Source organism: Miniopterus schreibersii (assembly GCF_964146895.1).
Source record: "Miniopterus schreibersii genome assembly, chromosome: 12".
NCBI lineage: Eukaryota > Metazoa > Chordata > Mammalia > Chiroptera > Miniopteridae > Miniopterus > Miniopterus schreibersii.
In genome coordinates this window covers 39,932,557-39,957,719 of record NC_138112.1, presented here as the reverse complement: position 1 = coordinate 39,957,719, position 25,163 = coordinate 39,932,557, and the positions used below count along the sequence as shown (strand labels likewise).

The 25,163-nt window shown below is 44.2% G+C and overlaps 2 protein-coding genes and 1 pseudogene across 3 annotated transcripts; all 3 read left to right on the top strand.

The window, feature by feature from the left end:
• Window positions 1–753: 753 nt before the first annotated feature.
• Window positions 754–7,178, top strand: NLRP10 (NLR family pyrin domain containing 10). Its single transcript, XM_081153901.1, has 3 exons — window positions 754–833; window positions 3,853–4,164; window positions 5,254–7,178. The coding sequence occupies exons 2-3, from the start codon at window positions 3,885–3,887 to the stop codon at window positions 6,876–6,878; spliced, it is 1,905 nt and encodes a 634-aa protein (XP_081010027.1). The 5' UTR covers window positions 754–833; window positions 3,853–3,884; the 3' UTR covers window positions 6,879–7,178.
• A 6,105-nt stretch (window positions 7,179–13,283) lies between these two features.
• Window positions 13,284–14,231, top strand: LOC308564589 (olfactory receptor 10A3; the record flags this gene model as incomplete). The annotated part of the gene is made up of 1 exon (XM_081152974.1): window positions 13,284–14,231. Exon 1 carries the CDS (start codon window positions 13,287–13,289, stop codon window positions 14,229–14,231), a length of 945 nt encoding a protein of 314 aa, XP_081009100.1. The 5' UTR covers window positions 13,284–13,286.
• Window positions 14,232–22,962: 8,731 nt separating this feature from the next.
• Window positions 22,963–23,955, top strand: LOC308565535 (olfactory receptor 10A3-like; annotated as a pseudogene). The gene is made up of 2 exons: window positions 22,963–23,230; window positions 23,262–23,955. The product of its transcript is annotated as an olfactory receptor 10A3-like (transcript).
• The last annotated feature ends 1,208 nt before the right edge of the window (window positions 23,956–25,163 follow it).

Below are 25,163 nucleotides of genomic sequence, written 5' to 3'. Positions count from 1 at the left end.
AAGGGAAGGATGAAGAATCAGAGACACTTCAGAGAGAGAAGGGAATTTGTAGGAGCTCCTATCAAGTGGTGTTTTTCTGAAGGAAGTGGAGGCAATGTGACCCGCTGAGGATGGCAAGGCAAGGGTGGGGTTCGGCCTTGGGGCAACAGATGGTGTTTGGAAGGGCAGAGAGTAAGCCATCAAAAGCATTGATTGATAGATTATGTGAGGACCCAGTGGAACCTGGAGACCTCAAGGATCTGGTCAGTTTTTATATTTTTCTCCAGCCACACAGTTCAGGGGCAGGAGGAGAGAGATCATTGACAAGGTCTTTCTATGGATGCTGGTCGGCCTGGACAAGGGAATGCATGCATCCAGGATGCTGGCTTTTCAATAGCTGATTGAGGGGTCCAGGTAGGCTCAACCCTCTTCATAGAATGAGTGTATAAGTGTGTGTGAGGGAGAGAGGGAGGGAAGGAGGGAGCGAGCGACGGAGGGAGCGAGTGAACTGTAGCATCAGCCAGCTTCATCTCTCTGACTTGGTTTTGTCTGCTCCTACCTCTCTTGTGCTTCTTTGTATCTCTTCTGACTGTTTCCACCCTTGGTCTCTGTCTCTTTTGTCTCCATCTTTTCCCTTTTTTGGGATTCAGTTGTACCAGTTGTCAGTTCTGCCCATGGCCAAGCCAGGGTTAACAGGGAGGGAGATCTCATTTCATTTCCTGCCTCCACCCTCCAATTAAAATTGGTTCTTTTGCATCTCATTTCTACTTCCTTCGGGTGTGACTCTCAGTCCCTGGGACAGTGACCTCCAGACCTGGAGCCTTCTAGGGGAGGCAGACCCAGGAGCCTTCAGAGTAAGTGGCCTCACTCCTCTCTCCTGTCACAGGATCTATGAGGCTGTCTCACTCTTTTTTCCCCATCTTGGTCTCTTGGGCTTGGCTCTTTGCTGTAATGCTTCTGTCTCTAGCCGCAGCTTGGTGAGGGCTCTGCCTGTTCTCCTGGACTCTGGGATAACTCCCCGAGCAATGGGCACTGGAGGCTTGGAGAGGGAGGAAAGGTGCGAGGGAGAGGCTCCCAGCAGCCACCTCCTAGCTTCTCCCCTCCTTTTATGGAGAGTACAGGGACCCCTAGACATGACTGCCCTTAGCTTCTGACCTGCCTTGCTCTACCAAACAACCTCACTCGCTTTCCTCAGCACGGATGTTCTCTCCTTCCTCCTGACAAAGGCTTTGAACCCTGTTCCAATCCACATTCTCAGTTCTCTCCTCCGGTACTTCTCTCTCTCTCTCTCTCTCTCTGCCAGCATTTCTAATGTGACCTCTCTGTTGGATGGTGTTTTGGGTTTTTTTAGTCAGCATTTGCTACCCTCTCCCACGTTAAAACAAAACAGAATGTTGTTTTGACTTGATGTCACCTCAGGACCTCTCTGACTCCTTTCGCTGCCAAGTTTCTTGAAAGATTTGTCTATACATGTTTTTCTTTTTGCAGCTACACACGTTAGCTCCACTTCTTTACCTCCTAGCCTTTCATTGTTAATTTTTATTTTATCAGTGACACATATTCATAGTTTAAAAAGTCGATTAGCATTAAAAAGATTATGTTCCAAATAAAGTAGCTTGCTTGTCTACTCTCCCCGCCTCCGCCACCCCCAGTCTTTCTTCCCAGGGCAACTACTTTAGATTTTAAACTGTTTCTTCTTACATCTCTGCACCTCTAAATGCACGTATACGGCTACCTTTGACTCATCAATCTCGGGCATTATCCACTGACTTCCTATCCCTGTGCATCCCACCATTATCCTTTCAGCGTGGTTATGTTATACATTTTAGTTAGATCAATATTCAGTGGCTACGTTATTATTTCTATGCAAATATTATTTACACCTGAGTGTTGTAATTGACTGTTATGTAAACTTCTGGCTTCCTTTTTTGTCTTTCCTTTGTTACTTTTTTTCTAGAGCTAGTAATTTCTTTGTTTTACTTTTGTCTAGTTCTCTTGGTATTTACGGTTAGTTTCTCCCGGACCTTCTAATAGCCTCTCAGTAGGGTGTTTCTGAAGGCCAGCGTGGTGACAGCTCCTTGATTCCTTTGTTTGTCCGTCAGACTGGTCAGACTGCCCGAGCTTGGCCTAGAGTCAAGCTGTAGAAGAGGGCTGGGGTTCAGAGGGAGATGGGGGGATCTGCTGGGCTCATTTCCTGTTGGTGACAGAGGAGTTCATCCCTTCGGCCCTTGCCTTATTTCTCAACTCTAATATTCAGAGGATGAGGTCAAGTTTTCCTCTGGTGATCAGTGGTGATCCAGTGGTGTCAGACGGATGTGTGGGTGCTCCTGCTTCTTGACCTGGCCCAGCCCATGCGCACTGGGGCCTGGTGAGAGATTCAGAGGGTAGGTATCTAGGTGTTCACATCCAGCCCTTTAATACCAGCTCCGCCAAGCAGAAGTGAGCTAGTGGGCTTGGGCTACTGGGCCAGACCTGGCTTGGGAAGCTGTCTAATCAGAAAAGGGATCTGTTTCCATTCAGTTCCTAGGACCTTGCTTGTTGGGCTCCTGCAGCAGGGAGCACATTGTCCCTGATCCCATTGTCCCATTGTCACTTCGAGCTCTCCCAGCTTACAGCCTCTGCACAGCCTAGAGCTCACACCAGGCATCCGGGCAGGCTCTAGCGCATGCTGGCTTCGCAGGTTCTTTCCCAAATTAGCTTTGCTGACGGCAGAGATTTGCAGGGGAGCCTGAGGCTTAATTGTAAGTTGCTCCTGCATTTCCAAATTGCCCTATGACTTGCGGCCAAAGTCCTGTATCCTAACACAATTCTAAAATGTTCTCTATTCTTTTGGTATGTAGTCAGAATGCTGATATTTGAATCTCAACCACTTTCCTTGTTCCCAAATCCTTTTGCTCACTCTCAGATATTTTACTAAAGAGACGGCTTCCCATGGGCTTTAGTTCACAGGTTATCATTCTGACCTCTGAAAGCTTTCTATCAATCGTTGGTTTCCTTCTCCTGAAGACTGCTACCCTGCCCACATTTTAGTTCTCTGTGTTAAATATAACTCAAGACCCTGCTCTCCTTTCTCTGCTGCTCTCAACTCTACGTATCTCCAGTTTCGGGTAGCATTTAGCCTAACTGCCTGGTTTCTGTGCCGTCTACGATGTCTTTGTGTTTTCATCTCTTTCTGTCTCTCTACCCAGGTCATAGACCAGAATTTAAATCCCAGCTCTATGCCCATTGGTCTAGCTCTGGAAAATTCTAAAAACCCCTTTTTCTCTGACTGTCAAATTTCTCATCTGGAGGGATCCCCAAGACAGTTTATGTGACGATCAAAGGGATAATGTATCTTAATCACCCAGCACAAAGTGAGCCCTCAGAGTGGCTCTTTCTTTTATCATGACTTGAACTTGTCTCCGTATCCGAATGAGATGACTTCCCGCTTTGAAATCCTGTGTTACTGAGTCCATGGGGCTGATGTAAGGCCAATGGGCTGATAAGTGTAGATTTTTTTTTTTTTACCTTCTTGCCATATCTCAGCAGTCCCAGAAAACATAATTGTTTTCTTAACCTAGACTGTCTAAAGGAGGCATGTAGAGGCTGATAAGCAATGTGTGTGAGAGGGAGGGAGGGAGTGAGGGAGGAAGGGAAACAGATAAAGATCCATGCACCAGCATGCCTTACTTCTCTGCCACACAGACCATGTCGAAGAGGCACGCGGGGCATTTCCCCAGTCACTCCCTGCCTGTTTTGGAACTTGGCATGTATCTCTCTCCCCCTGGCTTGTGCTCAGTAGCCTGCCGAGCACCCAGAAAGCAGGGCAGACTGAGGCGCCTTCCCTCAGCTGGGCGCCTCTCCTCTCTTCTCACCCCCACCCTGCTTCTCCAGGTCACAGGTCTGAACTTTTCACACCAAGTACCATGGCCCTGCCCAACAACCCACAGGAGGCACTGCTTTGGGCCTTGAGGGACCTTGACAAAAATAGCTTCAAGATATTAAAGTTCCACTTACGGGACAAACCCCTGCCTGGGGGCCAAAGGCTGGCCCGAGGGGAGCTGGAGGGCCTGAATGACGTGGACCTGGCTTCTCGGCTGATCTCGATGTACGGAGCACTGGAGGCAGTGAAAGTGGTGTGCGAGGTGCTGAAGGTCATGAACCTGTTAGAACTTGTGGACTGGCTCAGCCACATCTGTCTAAATGGTAAGTACAGCAGGGGACAAAGGGAGGTCAGGGTGGCACTGGGATTCCCCCTCCCCATGACATTTCCAAAACTCCCAGAGCCTGTAACTTATGCCTTCTTTCACTCTTGCCCTATGCCCATGCCTGGGAGCCCCCATGCCTGAAGGTCCTAGTGGCCCTAGTGCTCTCCAGCTGAAGACTCTGAAGACTGAGCTGAGGGTGGGGTTTATTTAGAGAAAGATTAAAGTATCTTATGGCCACTATCTCCAGTTGTAGTACCAGAGAAGGGGAGGGTATGGAGAAGGGGCTTGGAAACGGGGGATCGGAGCATGGGGTCAGACCTCTCCTGGCTGATTCTCAGAGAGAACAGCCTGCTTCTGTGCCCTGCTCTGCCAAGGAACTGGTGGACCAATGGTGCCCGGGAGAGTGGGGTGGGCATGGAGCCCAAGTGGCCCCTGTCCCTTTTCATGGGTGCTGAAGAGGAGGGAGTGCCTTTTGGTGCCTGTGCTCCCTCCACAGGCTCCTTTCACGCTTGAAAGCTCCTCTAACCCAGAGATGGGAGGTTCCATAGACTCAGAGTCTTGGCTCCTGCTCGGGAGCTGGTTTGTCTGTAGCAGTTGGCCTGGCCTTGACCTAGAACAGCCTCCTGTGGCTTCACCATCCTGCGTCTTCCCTTCCCTTTGTCCTCTCTGTTCCCACCATTTCAGATGCACACTCAGTCACACACACAGAGGCTTTTGCACATACACATATCCTTCAAACACATACTTGCCGATGCAACTGATGTGCCATCCCCGCCTGAACACACACAAGCTTCTGGAAGCTCGCGCCCACGAGCACGCGTGGATACAAGCATTCACTCCTTCCCACAGATATTCACACACTGGACACAGCTTGCACACTTACACAGATGTGCACACGAACACCACACATGTGTATGCACACATGTGCACACATACCTATGCACATTGGTGGATATAACCTTCGTGGAGATACAAGTTACAGAGCACAGAAGATGAGAGAGTAAAGAACAGAGTCCAGAGTTCAAAGGGCCATTTTGTCTTTTTTTATTCCCATCTCACCACCTAATACGCCATGTGTCTGGCTCAGATTACAGAGAAATATACCGGGAGTATGTGCGCTGCCTGGAGGAGAGGCAAGAAGAGGGAGTTGGCCACAGCTACAACGAGCTGCTCCTGGTGGCCAAGCCCGGCTCGGGGAGCCCCATTCCGGAGCAGGACCTGGACTCGGTCACAGTGGAGGCTCTCTTTGATTCAGGGGAAAAGCCTGCCAAACACCCGCCCATAGTGGTGCTCCAGGGATCCGCTGGTACCGGGAAGACGACACTGACAAGAAAAATGCTGCTGGACTGGGCCGCTGGCACCCTGTACGCAGGCCGGTTTGATTATGTCTTTTACGTGAGCTGCAGAGAAGTGGTCCTGCTGCCGGAGGGCACGCTGGACCAGCTCCTCATGTGGTGCTGCGGGGACAGTAAAGCACCTGTCGCTGAGATTAGGAGGCAGCCAGAGAGGCTCCTGCTCATCCTGGATGGCTACGACGAGCTGCAGAGGCCCTTCGCCGGGAGGCTGCAGAGGCCGGGGCCCAGCCCCGCCGAGGACGTGCTGCGCCGCCTGCTCAGGAGAGAGGCGCTTCCCGCCTGCTCGCTTCTGGTGACCACGCGGCCCCTGGCCCTGCGGAGCCTGCAGTCCTTGCTGAAACGACCGCGCCATGTCCACGTCCTGGGCTTCTCCGAGGAGGAGAGGGAGAGGTATTTGAACTCCTATTTCCCAGATGAGGAACAAGCCCAAAAGGCCGTTGCCTTTGTAAAAGGAAATGAGGTTCTCAACAAAGCGTGTCAGGTCCCGGGCATTTGCTGGGTGGTCTGCTCCTGGCTGAAGGGGCAGATGGAGCGAGGCGGAGAGGTCTCGGAGACTCCCAGCAACGGCACTGACATCTTCATGGCCTATGTGTCCACCTTCCTGCCACCCAGCGACAGCGAGGGCTGCTCCGAGCTCACCCGAGACAAGGTCCTGAGGGGGCTGTGCTCCTTGGCAGCCGAGGGGATCCAGCGCCAGAGGTTCCTGTTTGAAGAAGCTGACCTCAGGAAGCACAGTTTAGACGGGCCCAGCCTTGCGGCTTTCCTGAGCAGCCACGATTACCAAGAGGGACTTGACATCAAGAAGTTCTACAGCTTCCGTCACATCAGCTTCCAGGAGTTTTTTCATGCTATGTCCTACCTGGTGAAAGAAGACCAGAGCCAGCTCGGGGAGGAGTCCCTCAGAGAACTGAACAGGCTGCTGGATGACAGGGAGCAGGCGGGGGGCGAGGAGATGACCCTCAGCATGCAGTTTTTATTGGACATATCGAAAAAAGAGAGCTCCTCCAACCTGGAGCTAACGTTCTGCTTCAAAATTTCCCCCTCGATAAAGCAGGATCTGAAGAATTTCAAAGAGCAGATGAGCTCTCTAAAGCATAACAGGACCTGGGATTTGGAACTGTCCCTGTACGAGTCTAAGATGAAGAGTCTGCTAAGGAGTGTTCAGATGAGCAACGTAGGGCTTAAGATGGAACATTCAAATGAAAAGAAATCCCGTAGCAGCACCTCATTTTCTGTCAAAACCCACTTGAGTAATGCAGGGAGAGAGGAGCAAAAATGTCTAACTGTGGACGAAGGGAATGCAGCAGGGACGCAGAAGCAGGCTCCTAACAGGAAAGGCAGAGGGAAGAGTAACTAGAGGCAAGGAGGGTGGAAGCGGGACAGGAAGCACAGAAATGGGGACACGAGAGCTGACGGTGGGGTGGAGAGACAGACCACGGGGGAGGACAGTGGAAAGCAACGCAGAGCTGTGAGGTGAGATTAATGGGCACACGGCGTGGAAGGACAGAGGAGCAGAGAGAAAAGAGAAGTAGGTAAAGGCGCAGAAGACTTGGAACGTAGGGTGTGGGGAAAAGCCATGTGGAATGAGCCCTTAAGAACAAGCACGTGTGTCAGCAATGACTCCAGCTCAGCTATTTAGCACTGCTTTCCCCCAAGGCTCTTTGTAACTGCCCCAAATGTAGTCTTATCATAGTCTGACATTTGACTCTTTCCTATAAAATAAACTCCTTAATATCATAAAGTGTGTGTTGTGCTCACTCTGTAAGATTGGATAACAAGAGGCAAACCAATGTTAACATTTAAAGGAAATATTGGCCCAGCTGGGCGTGGCTCAGCCGTTGAGCGTCGACCTAGGATCCAGGCGATCAGGGTTCGATTCCCAGCCAGGGCACATGCCCAGGTTGAGGGCTGCAGCCGATCAATGACTCTCTCATCATTGATGTTTTTATCTCTCTCTCCCTTCTCTTTCCTCTCTCTGAAATCAATAAAGATATATTAAAAAAAAAAAAAAAAAAGGAAATATTGTACTGTAGCAAACAGAATGGCCCTTTGACTCTGTATTTGTGACCGACTGCTGCTTAAATAAGTAGTACCTTCCCATCTTTCTAGAAACTTCTAGAATTTCCATGTTGGAAATGAGCCATGGCTTGTCACAGACCTTTGGTCTTAGAAGCTATTCTGTGACTTGACTTTCCTCTATGCTAAGAACATGCCGCTGTTGTCTCCAGCTGTATCATGAACTGGCTTCTTTTTTGGAAAGACAAGTCATTTCCAAGCACTAACTCATAATCTTTTTTTCTGCGTTGGTTCCCTCTGTACAGAAAAGAAGAATTATAGACATAGATGTGGTCAGGTCCCAACCCTCATTTCATAGGTGAGGAAACTGAAGTTCAGTCAGGAGCCCCATTCATTTCTGGAGTTTGTAGACGCCCTCAAAGCCCCTGTACAGGCACCATGAACCTGCCCCCACCCCGGCCTGCTGCTGGCCCCATGCAGCTGAGAGCGCTGATGCTGCCTCAGACTCTCGGTGCCCCACAGAAAGTTACAGACGCTTCTCACCCATTTTTATTGCTGTCATGACTCTTCCTAAGTTGATTCCACGTACACCAATTCCAGCAATCCGCTGGATGTGCCCAGACATCTGAATCCAAGGGAACTCAGCCCTGAGTGGTCAGCTTTGTACGCCATGACATCAATTATTATTAACTCTTCCTCTCACAGGAAGCTTGGTGGCTCTACATTTGGTAATTATATACATAGCATGTTGAACACATAGATTGCATGTGTATATAGAATGTGTAAGAAACCGTGTGTGTGCAGTTTGTACTGGATTACTGAAGAGGCTGGTTGGCACCTACTGGGCTGGGCTGTGTTGACCCCTAGAGGGCTTAGATGTTCTCAGCAGGCCAGCTCCTGAATGTCATAGAGAATTTGGGAACAATGAAACAGGTGCCCAGCCACATTGCTGGATTACCATGTGGCCAAGGAGGTCTGTTTTAATAAAACATGGTTCTAACATCCAGTTGAGGTTTAGACAGGTTATTTCACTTAGGATTCACATTCAGTTCAAACTAGCTTGAGCAAAACTTAAATGACTGACTGTATTCATTTAAATAAAAAAACTGACTTGCAGTTTTAGGTATGTCTTGCTCACGCTAACAATATTGTCAAGGCTCTCACTCTCTCTCCTCCCTGTCCTTTTTATAGTTGCCTTTGGCTCTTATTTCAGGAAGTAACTTTTACGTGTCAGAGAAGATGGCCATAGGGACTTCAGCTTAAACCGCCCTTACAGTCAACGATCGCAAAGGAAGAGAAGAGTGTTTACTAACAGCTGTCCCAGGGAAGTTGGGGGAGGGTTCTGACTTCACCCAGGGTAGGCGCAGAGCCTTGAACAATTCCTGTGGTCTGGAAAATAAATTCTGATTGTCTAGACCTGAGTTTCATGGCCTAGGTCACTCTGCCACACCCCTAGGGCTGACTAAGAAAGGCCAACACCTCCAAAAGTGCATGGAATGGGAGAGTGGCTCCCTACAGGAAAGGATTTTGAGCAGAAAAAAAAAGTCACACAGCTATGTACACAGAGTGTGTCTGATGGATTGGGGTTCCCTGAGGGGGCTGAGTAAAAGGGAGTGATAATGAGGCCCCTCTGTGTAGGAGTCTGGAAGGATGGGTGCAACCAAGCTACCAGGCTTGGTGGTTAGAGGGAGTAATTCCAGGAGCAGAGAGAGCTGGGCCTACCGGTTCCTTACTTAGCCGCCCTCTGGGGGGTGAGAGGTATGAACCATGGGAAAGAGAAGTCTGTGGCCAAAAGGAAGGAGCTCCGTGCCTATGGGATAGCTGCGTGAACCCTTTCTGAAAGAGTGGGGTTTGAGAGTGGCAGGGAGGAAGGGATCAGACAAAATACAAGATGCCCGGACAAACTTGAATTTCAGGCAAACAATAATATTTTTGCAGGAGACATACTTAAACCAAAATTACTTGTTGTTTATCTGAAATTTAAGTTTCATGACAGCCCCCCCCCCCTTGGTGTTTCTATATTTCTACTAGAAAATAAAACATTTTGGTAAGGACACCTAGGCTTTCCACTCAGTAACTTCAATCTACTTGCCTCCACGTGCTTTCTGTCAATGCAGAAACTGTCTACCCCATGCAATCAGACCTTCTGTCTAGATCACCCTGCCTTTGCTCTCCCCTCACGCCTTTCTCCCTTCTTCTCTCTGCCTGCTTACTAACTTTCACCCAGCCTCCGCTTTCATTTCCTAAGGGGGAGGCCGTGGTGGAATTGAGTCTCTTGAGCTGTTTATTCCCTGGAGAAATCTGAAAAAGTGTTGCTCCACGTTTGTGCATCGAGCTTTCTTAGGCCCATGTAGGAGAGTCTGCATCGATTGAGCATAAATTCTCCGGAGAAGGATCCTCCCAGGGCAACAAGTCAAAGCCATATAATGTCATAAAATCAGTCCACTGAATTACCGAGTTGTATTTATGGGAGAGGTATGGTTTTGTTTTATTTTGTTTTTTAACTAAAGAGGTGAAATCTGATTAATTGGGATGAAAATCAGAGGCAGTCAGTAGGTCAGATCCTGCTTATGTAACTATTACTGGGTTTACCATTTAGAGTTCTTCTCACTGATAACTGGGCATGCCCATCAAGTGAGAGCTCAGTGCTCAGGTAAGAATGTCAACGACTCTGCCTTTCATATTCATATATCCAATCATTTGGTTAATGATTAGAGCTTAGAGGTGGTCTGCTTGCATGAATCATCAATTCACAGAGCTGTGTAGCTGGGGTGGGAGGTGCTCAGAAATGAGTATGGTCATGCAGAAAGGTGACACCCAGAAAAGGGAGTGATTTGCCCAAAGTCACACAGAGAGTTGACACTGGAGCCAGAGCGCATGCCAGTGGATTAGGTCGGCAAAGGGCAGTTCCCGTTAAAGGGAGAAGGCAGCGCATTCAGGTTCAGTTGTTTTTAATCACTCACGAAGGCAGCGATTTAGCTTGGTTCCATGACTTTCTCAGCCCCTGGAAGCCTGTCTGTTTTTAACAGGATGCTCTAAGTTATCTTACTTTTATAATTTAATTTGTATATACTTGGAATTCAATAGATACTTTTGTCTATTAGAAATGGTACTTAAATGTTTTTTTCCTGCAGTCTACTTTACTAATTTTAGAAGACTTTTTGACATCTAAAATATAATTATTAAAGTTAATACAGACATTTAATTTTAACATATCACTATGGTCCAACTCGGTAAATCAACTTGCCTTTTCCTCTCAGCTAATGCTGAGATCAAGACAACGTACCCTGTCTTCAGCCTGCTTGTCCTTCTGTCCTGGCTTCCTCACGTCCCACACTGAAGTCCTCCTGGATGTCAGGCATCACACCAAGACCAGCAGGCCCCTGTTCTAGTACTCAGGTGTCACTGAGCAAGTCAGCCTTCTTCCTGTGCCTTCCTCTCTCCTCTTCCTGGCTTTTCTACCCACGACATCCTGTGATTATGGCCGTTCACTCTCCCTCTCCATTCAGATGTAAGTTTTCCTCTGTAAACTTCTACAGCACTTGTTCCCACTCTGGCTTCCCTTAAATGCCAGCCTGAGAAGTGGGCGTTTTATTTCACGGATAAGAGGAGACCCTGAAGGTTCTGGGAGAGGGGATGATAATATTTTGGCAGAGGTATGAGGGATGGATTGGAGAAGTTACAAAATGTGGAGAAGCCAGTTAGGAGACCATTTAGTAATGGGGGGAGGCTGGTGGAGAAAAGGAGGCAGAGAGCTGGAGCGGTCAGTGGGGACGAATCTGCTACGGCCAAAGGGACTCCAGATCCTTGGGCCTGACAGTGATAGGATGCTGGGGACAGGGTGGAGTTGGTCTGGGTGACTGGGGAGGTAAAAGGGGAGAAGTGAGATGCTCTGCTCAGAGAGGGACTCCGGAAGGGCAGCTGGACTGGGAGATAGAGGGTCAGCTCTGCTTGGGATTGGCTGGCCCACAGGACTCAGGCAACATGCATGCCTCCTACGTGCCCACCCACTATTCCAGGGACCCTTCAGCCTGGCTGTCATATGAATGGAAGGGAAACCCTGTAGCTTGAAGATTTCTATGAACAAATCAGACAAACACCCATGTCAGAGCCAGAAGGGATGCCCAGGGTTATTTTCCTGTTTCCAACAACACAGGGGAGCCTGAATGTGGGGAGAGGCAGACATTCATATTGGGGTTGGTGGCAGAGTTAGGAAGAGAGCCCAATTCAATGGTATTTCCAATCCCACAAGGGGCCTCAAAATTCTACAAAGTCATGGGTTAATTCTGGGGCTGTTTCAGTTGGTGATGATTGTTATGGAAAAAATAAACCAGGGAGATGGGAGTCAGAAAATGCTGGGGTAGGGGTTGCTATTTTATGCTGTGTGGACAGGGAAGACCTCTCTGTTGAGTTTATGGCTCAAATGTATCTCTGAGAGTACACAGGCATCCATAAGGTAGATGCTCAACCAGTGTTTTACTGAATTATTAATGGTTAAATAAACTTTCGAGGGGGGGAAAGGGGAGACTGTTTAAATGACAGGGTCAGAATGACCAAAAATGGTCTTTTCTATAGCCCTGAAAGCCATTTTATGGTCACAAAAATGAGCCATGGAGAACTGACCTCTAAAGTTTCTCATTCAGGCAAATTTCAAAAAATTCGTCAAATCTGCTCTAGCCAGAAATCAGTGTGCTTGAAGCAATCTACTGATGTTCACTAAGAAAAGTGCACCTAAAGTTTACCCCTTTGAGTGTTTCCATATCTGTTTAGGCGTCCTATTGATATATTTCATTTTGACAAAGTAATATAAATGCACTTTACATTTTGGCGCTTATCATAAACATTCATAAAAAATTTGTTTTAATTTAACTTTGAATTATGATTTTTTTCAGGACTTTTTGCTATAGGTTTATTTAAAAATTGTTATATAAATGTACAATTGAAAAGAACAGAGATGTACACATCACTGTGATGGACAATGGGTTCTAAATAATATAACGTCTATGTAAGTTTTAGGAACAGGGTTAATTGTTAACCTAACAAAAAAGGTGCCAGAAAATATCTGCTGTTATTACTATTTTTTTGCAGTTTTATAACTTCATTTGACAATCGGCGGTTTTTTCTCTTCCACATTAACTGCTTGTAGATCTTTGAAAGTGATGACAGGTACAAGGGAACCAACATAGAGAAGCTTGTCTGGTGACTCTTCATCTTCGTTACGTTTTCTGGACAACGGCCCCTGGGTGCGGTGGGGGACACTCCTTATTCCTGTGACCCACACGGCTTTGTGGAGCTGGGTCGGTGCGCACATCTGGAGTCCCATGTCCTCCAGGGCAAATCTCCGGATCTCCGTGAGTGCCTGAGGGCACACTTCCTGACACCACCCCTGGGTGCCTTGTGAATGTTGATGGCCTGTTCCCTGGTCACCTCGGTGATGGCAGAACGGCCCTTCTTCTTCTCACCCCCTTCTTTGTGGGAGCCATTCTGCTGGGCCCAAGTTAGAAAGCCATTTGCAGTTATTCTGTACTTTTAAAACAAAATTTCTGAGCCGAAATTCTCCACTTCTTCATTTGTATATTAGAGGGTTCATGTTGGCCATTCTCAAAATTGCCAACCTGAAGATCTGTCAAAATGAGCTCATCATTTCATCTCCTGCCAAGAGTTTCAGGCTTGCACTCTCAGCTATTGCACGGTGACTTCATAATTAACAGGCGATGTCGATAAAAACAATATACCCTCCCCTACCAAAATGAAACGGCAAAATAAGAGCTCTGTGGTTGAATTCACCCTCTTGGGCTTTTCAAACTTTCCTGAACTCCAAGAGCAGCTCTTTGGGGTTTTCTTGATTATTTATCTGGCGACCCTGATGGGAAATGCCATTATCATTGTCATCATCTCCCTGGAACAGAGCCTCCATGTTCCCATGTACCTGTTCCTCCTGAACCTGTCTGTGGTGGAAGTGAGTTTCAGTGCGGTCATCATGCCGCAAATGCTGCTGGTTCTCTCCACTGAGAAAACGACAATTACTTTTTCAGGCTGCTTTGCACAGATGTATTTCCTTCTTCTTTTTGGTGGGACGGAATGCTTCCTCTTGGGAGCCATGGCTTATGACAGATTTGTCGCAATCTGCCATCCTCTGAGCTACCCAATGATTATGAACAAAAGGGTTTTCATGAAATTGGTCATCTTCTCATGGGTCTCAGGGATCATGGTGGCTACCGTGCAGGCTACATGGGTTTTTAGTTTTCCCTTTTGTGGCCCCAGTGAAATCAATCACCTCTTCTGTGAAACTCCCCCAGTGCTAGAGCTTGCGTGTGCTGACACCTTCTTGTTTGAAGTCTATGCATTCGCTGGCACCGTTTTGATTGTCATGGTTCCTTTCGTGTTGATTCTCTCGTCTTACGTTCGCATTCTCTTTGCCATCCTGAAGATGCCATCGACCGCCGGGAGGCAAAAGGCCTTTTCCACCTGTGCCTCCCACCTCACATCTGTGACCCTCTTCTATGGAACAGCCAGTATGACTTATTTACAGCCCAAATCTGGCTACTCCCCAGAGACCAAGAAACTGATGTCACTGTCTTACTCACTCCTGACGCCTCTGCTGAATCCACTGATCTACAGCTTGCGCAACAGTGAGATGAAAAGAGCTTTGATGAAGTTATGGCGAAGAAAAGTAGGTTTGCACACATTCTGACCGGGCTGGGAAGCCACGTGATATCTGTCATCGCTCGACTGAACTCTATTTTAATAAATGGCCAAACATTGCATTTTTGGGTATGAATATGTGTAATAAGTTCCATAATATATTAGGGCTCCCTCCCTAATATATTAATAGTGTACTGCTGTCATTCATTTTTATACAGATCTGTAAGTTTTCATAATATATAACAATTTATTTATCAATTCCTCTGTTATGATCATCAGGTCATTACTGAATTACTGTCACTTAGATGAAGCTTCAATAAACACCTAGTTTCACATGCTCTCACGTACTGATGTTTTATTTCTCAAAGTTGATAGTTTGATAGATTCCTCAAAGTTGGCCTGATGGGATGGAGTATACGTGTTTACAAATTTTAACAGCTGTTGTAGAATTACTTTTCAAAATGATTGTAACTCCTTCAGATGGACCCGAAGGCCCACTCTGCTGCACTAACCTGGTTAAGTTTCAAGAGACCAACAGATAGATGAGATTTTTATTTCTGGAGTGAAAACCTGTCCCATGAATGGCTAAACCAAGTACAGTTATTTTGGTGAGACCAAACTGGTTCTACTCCCTGGACTTACACAGATTACTATCCAAAACGGAATTTCTCTTGGTATTTTTCCAGATATTCATCAGAATGTTGGTGGCCAGAGAACTACTTGGGAGCTCCCCTGAAGTCTCACTCGGTAGTTTTAGAATCTTTTTCAGTTAGAGGCCACTTTGTTGTAGAGGCTTCCGTTAAAGTTCCCTTTGAAGGCCCCAAATGCTTCTGACACATTGTTTGTAAACATTGGGTGATTCATTTTTCTTTTATTGTGGGAAACTCAGTAGTTACCTATTTGTGCATATTTTCTATGATCCCTGAGTCACATCATCAACTAGCACATGGAGAGAAAGGAGTTATAATTTCTCACTTAGCAAAATCTGAAACATTTAATGTTTGCCTCCTAGTTCAATGTTGCTATTCAAAAACAGAGAGGGGCCCTTTATTGAACCTATAACACATGAGCTCCTACTGCTTAGTTTCTGCTCCCGGATGATGATAAAGGGGTAAAACACTATTTCCATTGTCGTTCAGCTGTGGGAAAAACAATTTTTTAATTACTACTGCCTCTGCCAAAACTGAGAAGTAAAGATGCAAAACTGATTGGATTTTCAAAAAAGGAAATGTTGTCATCAAATGGTTGAAACCAGTTTGAGTAATATTTGAATGTTGTATAACCTTTTCAGTGGGGCATTAAACAGGCATTTGGAAGTCCTTTAATCAGATTCTGTCTCTTGGTGTCCTGAAATTTCCTTCTCGTAGCCCTTAGAATTAGAGCGTTCAATTAAACAAAAGAAAAATCTCCCAAAGCCTAAACCCCAAGACAAATAACTTCATTTTGATTTTTGTTCTTTGTTTCATTTGTTCATTCATTGATTAAACATGCTTTTGTTAGGGGTGACTTAATGGGACTGTCCCTGGGGAAAGACAGCCTCTGTTCTTGAGGAATTAGAAGTTTACGGGAAGATCACTGATTTTGGGCGGTCACAGAAGCCAGCCATGCCATACCTGCGTCTCCACCCCAGGTAAGGAATGAAGTTGAACGGGCAAGGTCCAGGGTTTCGCTACATAGGTGATGATTGCCAAGTCTCAGTGATTCTCCATGTAGGTATGAGTTTCACAAAAACAACCCGTCCAAAAGGACCCTGTTATGATTCTACTCTGAACAGCAGCAACACGCTTTCCTGGCTTTGAAGTTTCTACACCAAGATTTCCAACCATAATCAACGTGAACAAGAAAAAAGTGAATTTTAAAATGTAAAACTTATGTCTCCTCTTGCTTAAAGTGTGTCAAAACATGCCATTTTCTCTCCATCTGATATGTTTTTCACTCCATTTTTTAGCTGATTAATTCTTTAAAAATTTTTTAAAAATTGAATTTATTGGGGTGACATTGGCTCACATAACCATATAGGTTTCAAATATACAGCTCAACAAAACATCACCTGCACATTGCATTGTGCTTTCTTTAGACTTTAATGTGTTCTTTCCTTGAGGCAACCATTCTTGACTCCCCCAAACCCCAGCTTCTTTTCCCAAATTATTCTACCTCTGAACACTCTGTCCTTTCTTCATAGCCCTTATTAAATTTTCTTTCTTGTAGCAGTTGCTTGGCTGATATTTGACAGCTCCAGGCTGCTTTATGATGTAGTCCCTTTTTTCCTTACCAGGCCCAGTGTGTCCCTGGGTGGGTTTTATTGTGACTTAACCCTGTGTATAGGCCTGGTGACCAGGTATCTTTTACATAGTTTTCTTGCTGTTACTGGGAGGGATTGGCTACTTCTGTAGTTTCAGAAGGTTCAGAGATGTCTTGGGAGTGAAAAATCACTGGAGACATCCATCCAGATTTCCCATCCATGCCTCAAGTCTTTAGATTTTTCCAACTCTGGTTTCAATTTGGCATAACAGAACTTCCTCGATTAAGCACTGAACTATCTTTGAAGTTCAGCCATGCTGATGATTAAACTCTGGATTTGATCTTCAGCTTTCTCCATGCTTGGCCATTGCAAAAGATGAGGGTGCTTGTGAACTACTGAAATGCTCTTTGGCTCCCACACTGTGTTTTCAGTGGTTTGTTGACTGCACTCAGCTTTTTAGTTATCTATCTGCGGTAATCAATGCAATATAGTAACAACTATATAATTCCATTATCCTTTGATTTATCAACCTTCATCACCTCCAAAGTTTGGATGCCCAAGTCCTTGTACTGGCCAGTACATTTCCTGCCACAGTTACATAATTCCAAGTCACCATTCCTGAAAGCTTTTATTGCTAAACTTGGTGGCCTAGTATATAGTCAGACTTTGGAAAATGTTCTGTGTGAGATTAAAAATGATGTGCTTTCTTCCGAGTTTCTGATACAATGTGCTCTATATGTGTACTAGACTAAGTTGTATTGTGAATATTTTCTTTATCCTTACTGATCTATTTATTTCACCTATCAATTACTTAAAGAGGCATGTTACAGTTCCCTTGTGATTGATTCAGTCAATAATTGCTAGTTATATTTTGCAGCCAAATTATTGGATACTCACAGGTTTAGAATTGTTGTATTTTCTTGGAGAATTGAACCTTTCTTTTCTCATTATGAAGTAACTCTCTTTGTCTCTCCTAATGTTTGTTGATCCAAAGCATGCTTTTTCTGATAATAGTTACATAAATTTCCTTTTATGTAACTATATTGTTTTGGAATATCTTTTTCTTTTTAACCTTTCCATATCCTTATGACTTAAATGTACCTGTGCCGAGGAGTGCTGTGGAGAAAAAATAAATCAGAATAGTAGCGTTGCAATTGGAGTTCAATTTTAAATAGGTTGATTTGGAAAGATTTTATGGAGAGGGTCCCACTTAGCATTTTTGAGAGCAGTAGTCCATGCTCAGGGAAAAACAAAGGCACTAGCTGTGATATGAGAACATAGCTGGTGGATCTGAGAAATGGCAGGGAAGCTGCCTGGATGAATAGGAGTGAACAGGGGATGCGCCAAGGATGAGCCCAGAGGGCCCAGATGGGGAAACGGATCTTTAATCCATGTTTTTGAGTTTGGCCTCTACACGGAATGGGATAGGGTGCTACTGACATACTCTGAGCAGAGGAAACGGAGGAAGAGAGAAGTTCGGAGACTATGGCAATTATCCAACTGAGAGAATTAAGCAGGGTGGACCAGAGTGCTAGGTTTGCGAAAGGTGAGAATTTTTAACACTGTATTTTGAAGACAGAGCCACAGATAGGTGATAGGTTTGATGTGGTTTGGGAGGGAAAATGGATTCTAGGATGACTCCTAGGCTTTGGCTTGTGTAACTAGAAGCTTTAAGCTGCTATTACCTGAGATGAGGAATGCAGAGGGCGGGGCAGGTTTCAGGGAAAGATCAGGAGTTCAGTTTTGGACACATTAATAAATAAAGCTGTTTACTTATTTTTAAAATTTACTTATTAGTAGCCTATATTTCATTTCTGACTTCCTGTTAACAGAAGAGATACTTTCAGAATATTGAAAAATTTCCAAGACTTTTAGTTTCTTTTTTCTCTATTTGGTGGTTGTTTTGCAGTTTTATTGCAAAGTATGTTATGTGTATGACCACCAAGTATTTGAATTTATTAATATTTTCTTTCTGACAAATACATAATCAATTTTTATAAATATTGTATAAATGTTTTGGGAAGAAAATAGAGTTAGCAGCATAAAAAGTGTTGTTTCTGTCTTATATTTAGTCTCTCATTTTCATCTGTTAAATCAAAATTTTGTTATTAAGATCTTCCTGTTTGAATGTCTTTTTTTTTTTTTTTTGGTCTATTTTATCTGTCAATCATTGAAGAAGATGTGTTAAAGTTTCCACATTTTGAATTTTGTTTTATCAGTTTAGTACTATTGGCTATGAATTATAGTTTGAGGTTAATAACATTACTTACTTTTTATCCCTGTTAGCACGTATCTAAAATGTTTCTATACACTTTTCACTGACGTCTGATACACACATAGGAAAGTGTAAAAATCAAGACTCTACATCTTGATGACTTCTCACAAAGTACACATCACCTGCATTCTCATTGCTGACACCGATGAATAGAACATAGTGGTAAGATGGAAGCCCACAGGGGGCTTTACGGGGTATGAATCATGGAAAGAACACACTAGGCAGCATTTCCCTCGCTTGGTGCAGGTGACTGGTTCATGCATGGGGTGCTGCCCACCATGGTGAATGATGTGGGAAGGATCCTTGGATTAGAATCTGTGAATGAAAATGCCTCTTCCTCGGGATAACTGGTGCATTTCCCATTGGATACAGATTACACTCAATGAAGCCTTATTACTGCCAGCAGGGGTGAACTTCCTTGAAGGTAACCTGCATTCTGGCCACATCATCGAGTTCTGGACAAAGCCGAACCTGCAGACTCATTTATTTCTTCACTCTGCTGGGACTGAGCCAATGGCCTATTAATTGTTCAAGCCAGTTTGGACTGATCCTGGAGGAGTCCCTGATTCTCACATGCATACCACGAGATGAATGGCGTTATGTTTATTTTACAGGGAAAGTAATAGAATCAGAGGAGCTAAATGACTTAGAGCATACAAACTAGTCCAGATATTTTGACTCCTAGTTTAAAATTTCTACCTATGAAAACAATTGCAATGACATTTTTCTTAAAAATTTTCAGTACTCTATATTCCTTCTGGAAATGATCAAAAGTTCTTCGATGAGGAGAGGGCCAGGCTTTCTACAAAGCTTCAGTAGACTTGCCTTAACTTGTTTCTGACCACTGCCCAAACTGTGCATCCCGTCTCCTCAGATCCTCTACCTCTAGTTCACACCCTCACCCCCCACTCTACTGCTCTCTTCTCCCCCCCCCCCCCAGTTATAACCTTTATTCAGCCTCCGCTTCCACCTCCTAATGGGAAGTGTCATGGTGAAACTGAGTCTCTTGTGTGAAGAGGCATTTTCCCTATGGGAATATAAAGGAGTGGTCGCTCCAAGTTTGTGCTCTTGAGCTTTCTCACCAGAGGGGCCAAGTTCAAGCCTCTTTAGATATCACTTGACAAAAGTGTTTATGAATTGTTTCCACGTTCTCCAGGGAGAGATTCTCTAGGGCATATAATTCAATGTCATATAATGTTCTAGAATCAGTGCACTAAATCACTGAGTTGTATTTACGAGAAGGTGGCTTTTGCTAGAGGTAAAAACTTCTGATACAGTAGTGTGAGCTTAGAGAGACAGAGTCAGTAGGTAGGAAAGGGAAGCTCCTGCTTGTGTGCCTGAGAGTGGGCTTTCCGTGTACAGCTCTTCCCCCTGAGAGCTGGAGATGCTGTTGCAGGGATCTCTCTGCGCTCAGGAACCACCAGACACAACTGAAACATTTGAATCAGAGAACTCTTGGGTTTGATGCTATTCAATTTGTTTTTCTCTTGTTTTTAGAGAAGAGTTCAGGCAACAATTATGGGTAGAAGTACTTTGCATGAACTAATTATCAAATCTTAGAAGTTTGCAACTGGAAGGGAGCTTGGTAAAGAAGTCTAATTCTTACCTTTTCAATGGCAAGGATCAGTGAGTTATCCAAGACAGCCTAAGGGTCTTCTAAATTCCGGAGAAGACGTGGAGCGTCTGTGGTCACTCACGGATGTTCTGTTCCATAACATGCCTACATTCAGTCCTACAAGGTTTTCTACTTTATTTATACGATACCCTAAATTTTCTAATTTAAAAAATCTATCCACTTTTATTTTTTTCATCCTCACCTGAGGTTATATATATTTTTATCTTAGATAGAGAGAGAGAGAGAGGGAGGCCCGTCAGTTGCCTCCTAATGGGAATCGAACCCGCAACCTTTTTGGTGTACAGGACGACACTTCAACCAACTAAGACACCTGGCCGGAGCTAAAAAAATCTATCTAATTTTAAATACTTGCAACTGAATACATGTTATTTTTTCCCCCATTAGAAATGGGTTTTAAATGTTTAATCCTGTGACCATTTTACTAATTTTAGGTGATTTTTTTAATATTGAAATTATAATTATTATGGTTAATACAGCCATTTAATTTTAATGGATGTTTATGATCAAACACAGAAATAAATCAACTTGCCTCCTGTCTGCTAATGTCCTACTAATCTGCACTCAAGACAGTATTAAATGCCTTCAGCTCACTTTGTCCTGCTGTGGTCTCCTGGGTTTCTCGTCTCCCACGGTGTATGTGCTGCTCTCAAGACATCACACAGAGGACAGTAGGCTCTCTTGTAATAAGGTGTCGTCAAATACCTCCGACCTCTTGCCTTTCTCCTTACACCTAACATAACTTCCCCTGATGGATCCTGTGATTATGGCTCTTCACCCTTCCTCTCCGCTCAGAATTAACCTGACCCTCACTGAAATGTCTAAAGCACTTGTTACAACTTCCGCTTCCCAGACGTTTTGTGTGCTGGTTCCACTTTTTAAGACACTCTATTCTATTCCTTAAAGGTATCGTGGATTGTCCTCATTTTTCATTCCTTACTCATCAAACACTGGCTTAGCGTTTATCACAGGCAGGGACGGTTTCAGCCAATGTGAACACAGTGGTCCCTCGGCTTTCGAATGTGATCCGTTCTGGAAGCCCGTCGGAGCTCTGAAACGCTGGAAAACGGAGGGATCTGCAGCCGGCAGGTGGGCCTCGGGATCTTGCCCTCAGCGGAAGCCGGGGGCGTGTTCCACTTCCGGGGCACGTTGGAAAACCGAAGCGTTTCCCTCCGGGTTTACGGCTTCGTAAACAGAAATGTTCGTCAGCGGAGACGTTGGAAAACCGAGGCACCACTGTACAGCAAAGAACAAAAAAAAAATCTTTGGATCCTGAACTTTATATTTTAGTGAGGGAGTTAGATTTTAATATATATTAAATATACATTTTATATATGACATCATGTATACTACATAATATGTATTAAATTTACATATGTTTACATAAATAGTGCCAGTTGGTGGTAATGGAGGAAAACAGAGCAAGGCCCGACGGCAGGAGTTAGGGACAACCGAGTAAGGGCGGGTGCTCGTTCCTGTAGCGTCTCCAGCTCTCGGTTGAGTTGTAGACTCAAATGTGTGCCTGAGGTGGTTGCGCCTAAAAAACATTAGTTGCTTAATCAGTGTTTGTTGAATGATTAATGATTAAATGAACGTCTTGATGAGAAGATGAATCAGAGGAGAGAGGAACGAGAGGAGGAGAGAGTGGAAATATTTAAATTAGTTTCAGAGTGACCGACATTGGGCTTTTCTTAAATCATCATGGTCACAAGTACGAGCGATAGAGAACTGGCTCTTAAAATTTCCCGTGCAGGCCAGTCTTAATACAACTGGCCATGACCAGTCTACGCATAAGTTAATAAGTCTGAAGTCAGTTCACATTATTTACAGATCACTAAAGATAGGTATATGTGCCCAGCCGGCGTGGCTCAGCGGTTGAGCATCGACCTAGGATCCAGGAGATCGAGGTTCGATTCCCCATCAGGGCACATGCCCGGGTTGCGGGCTCGATCTCCAATGACTCTCTCATCACTGATGTTTCTGTCTGTCTCTCTCTCCCTCTCCTTTCCTCTCTCTGAAATCGATAAAGATATATTGGGGGGGGGGAAGATAGGTATATCTGACGCCCCCTTTATGTGTTCCTGCAGTGTTTTTGTATTTAACCAAATCACATACATGTTTTGAACATGATAGTTACTATAAATATAAAACAACTTTGGTGTAACTTTGAATTATTAAGTTGTTATAACAATTTTATGGGTATCTTTTTCCACTTGCCTACTTTTTAATACTTTATTTTTTGTAGTCTTAAATTTCACATTATTTAAAATTGAGAAAAATAAATGGTACTGATAACAATGTCACTCGTGTTTGTTTTAAGGTTATGTTTATTTTTCAAACTACATAAGGTAAAAGTTGCAAAAGAATTTTGATATATTTTGTACTTTACAGACAAGGTTTCTGAGCCAGAATCCTTCATTTCCTCTCTTTTATTTGAAAGATTCATTAATCTGAGTGATTGGCTATTCTCCAAAATTGCCAAACTGAATTCCTGTTAGGATGAGGAGTTCCTTTTTACGTCATCTGCTAAGAATATCTGGGGTGAACGCAGATACACACTTAGCTATTGGACAGTGACTTCATAACTCTTATACTGTGTCCATAAAAACAAGGTATGTTCTGCTACTGACATGAAAAGGCAAAATTAGAGCTCTGTGGTTGAATTCACCCTCTTGGGCTTTTCAAACTTTCCTGAACTCCAAGAGCAGCTCTTTGGGGTTTTCTTGATTATTTATCTGGCGACCCTGATGGGAAATGTCATTATCACAGTCATCATCTCCCTGGAACAGAGCCTCCCCCTTCCCATGTACCTGTTCTTCCTGAACCTGTCTGTGGTGGACGTGAGTTTCAGTGCGGTCATCATGCCAGAAACGCTGCTGGTTCTCTCCACTGAGAAACGTCAATTTCATTTGTGAGTTGTTTTGCACAGAGCAAATGTATTTCTTCCTGTGTTTTGCACAGAAAGAATGTATTTTATTCTTTTCTTCTGGTGGGGCTGAATGTTGTTTCCCAGGAGCAATGGCTTATGACAGATTTGTTGCAATCTGCCATCCTCTGAGCCACCCAATGATCACGAACAAAAGGGTTTTCATGAAATTAGTTATGTTCTCATGGGTCTCAGGGATCGTGGTCAGTACTGTGCAAATATTGTGGGTGTCTAGTTTTCCCTGTGGTGGCGCCAGTGAAATCAATCATCTCTCTTGTGAAACTCCCCCAGTGCTAGAGCTTGCATGTGCTGACACCTTCTTGTTTGAAGTCTATGCATTCGCTGGCACCGTTTTGATTGTCATGGTTCCTTTCGTGTTGATTCTCTCGTCTTACGTTCGCATTCTCTTTGCCATCCTGAGATGTCATCGACCGCCGGGAGGCAAAAGGCCTTTTCCACCTGTGCCTCCCACCTCACATCTGTGACCCTCTTCTATGGAACAGCCAGTATGACTTATTTACAGCCCAAATCTGGCTACTCCCCAGAGACCAAGAAACCGATGCCACTGTCTTACTCACTCCTGACGCCTCTGCTGATCTACGGCTTTCGCAACAGTGAGATGAAAAGAGCTTTGATGAAATTATGGCGAAGAAAAGTAGATTTGCACACATTCTGGCTGTGCCGGGAAGCCACGTGATATCTGGTCACTGCCTGAACTCTTAAATTTAATAAATGGTGGAAATAGTTTGCATTTCTTGGTATGAGCATGCTTAACTTTTTGAGTTCTACAAATCTGCTCATATATTAGGGTTATCTATATACAAGTTTTTTTCACAGATGCATTCTATTCCTTCATATTCAGAATAACACAGTTTCTGAAAGAAACTGTTTATTGGAGGCCATACAGGTGTTTGTTAGATTTTTGTTCCCTAGAGAATGCTAAATAAAAAACTTAGTTTTATACATTCATAAATATTGGTGCTTTAATTCCTGCAGAGTAGGTTTTCCAACATGAGTTTGATGGGTTAAAGCAACGGTGGGGAACATCCAGTGCTCAGGCCCAAATCGGTTGGTCTGGCCCTGCCAAGGCCGCACCAAAGAAAAGCATTTCCAGCCATCACATTAGGGGTGAGTTAATTAAATGTTTGACCAAATACAGCAGGCTAATTTTTAAGTTGATAATTCTGTATGGCCCTCAAACAACGTTATAAATATCTAAATGGCTCTTGGCAAAAAAAGGTTTCCCACCTCTGGACCGTTAGAGCAAAGCAATTGTGTTTGCAAACTTCCATAAAGATTACCAAATCACTTTTTAAAATTTCATCGGCAGATTGCTGAAGATGTGGGTAATGTCTGAATGTTGTATAATACGGTCGCCAGTCAAATGTCAAAGAAGTATCAACAAAAACGTTTGATTGAATCCTATTTCTTGATATCCCGAAATTTCCTTCTCATGGCTCTTAAGGAGCCAATAAAATGAGGCTTATCTCAAACAAACAAGCAAACAAAAAGGAAGCTAAACACACGGTTTCCTTCTAATCACTCTTTAGAGCGTTCATGTATTCATTGATTGTATAAACCAATTTTTCTTTTTTAATATCCTAATTTATTTATATTCCCAGCTTTAATGAGATACAGTTGACAATTAAAATTGTACATAGTGTACACTGTGATGATTTGATATACATACATTGCGAAATGATTACCACAATCAAGTTAACTAACACATCCATCACTTCACATAGTTTCCTTTTTGTGGTTTCTTTTTGGTTGAAAACACTTGAGATCTATTAGCAAGATTCAAGTATATAATACGTTATTATTAGCTATAGTCACCATACTGTACATTAGAGTCCCAGAACTTATTCATCTTGTAACTGAAAGTTTGTATCCTTTGATCAACAT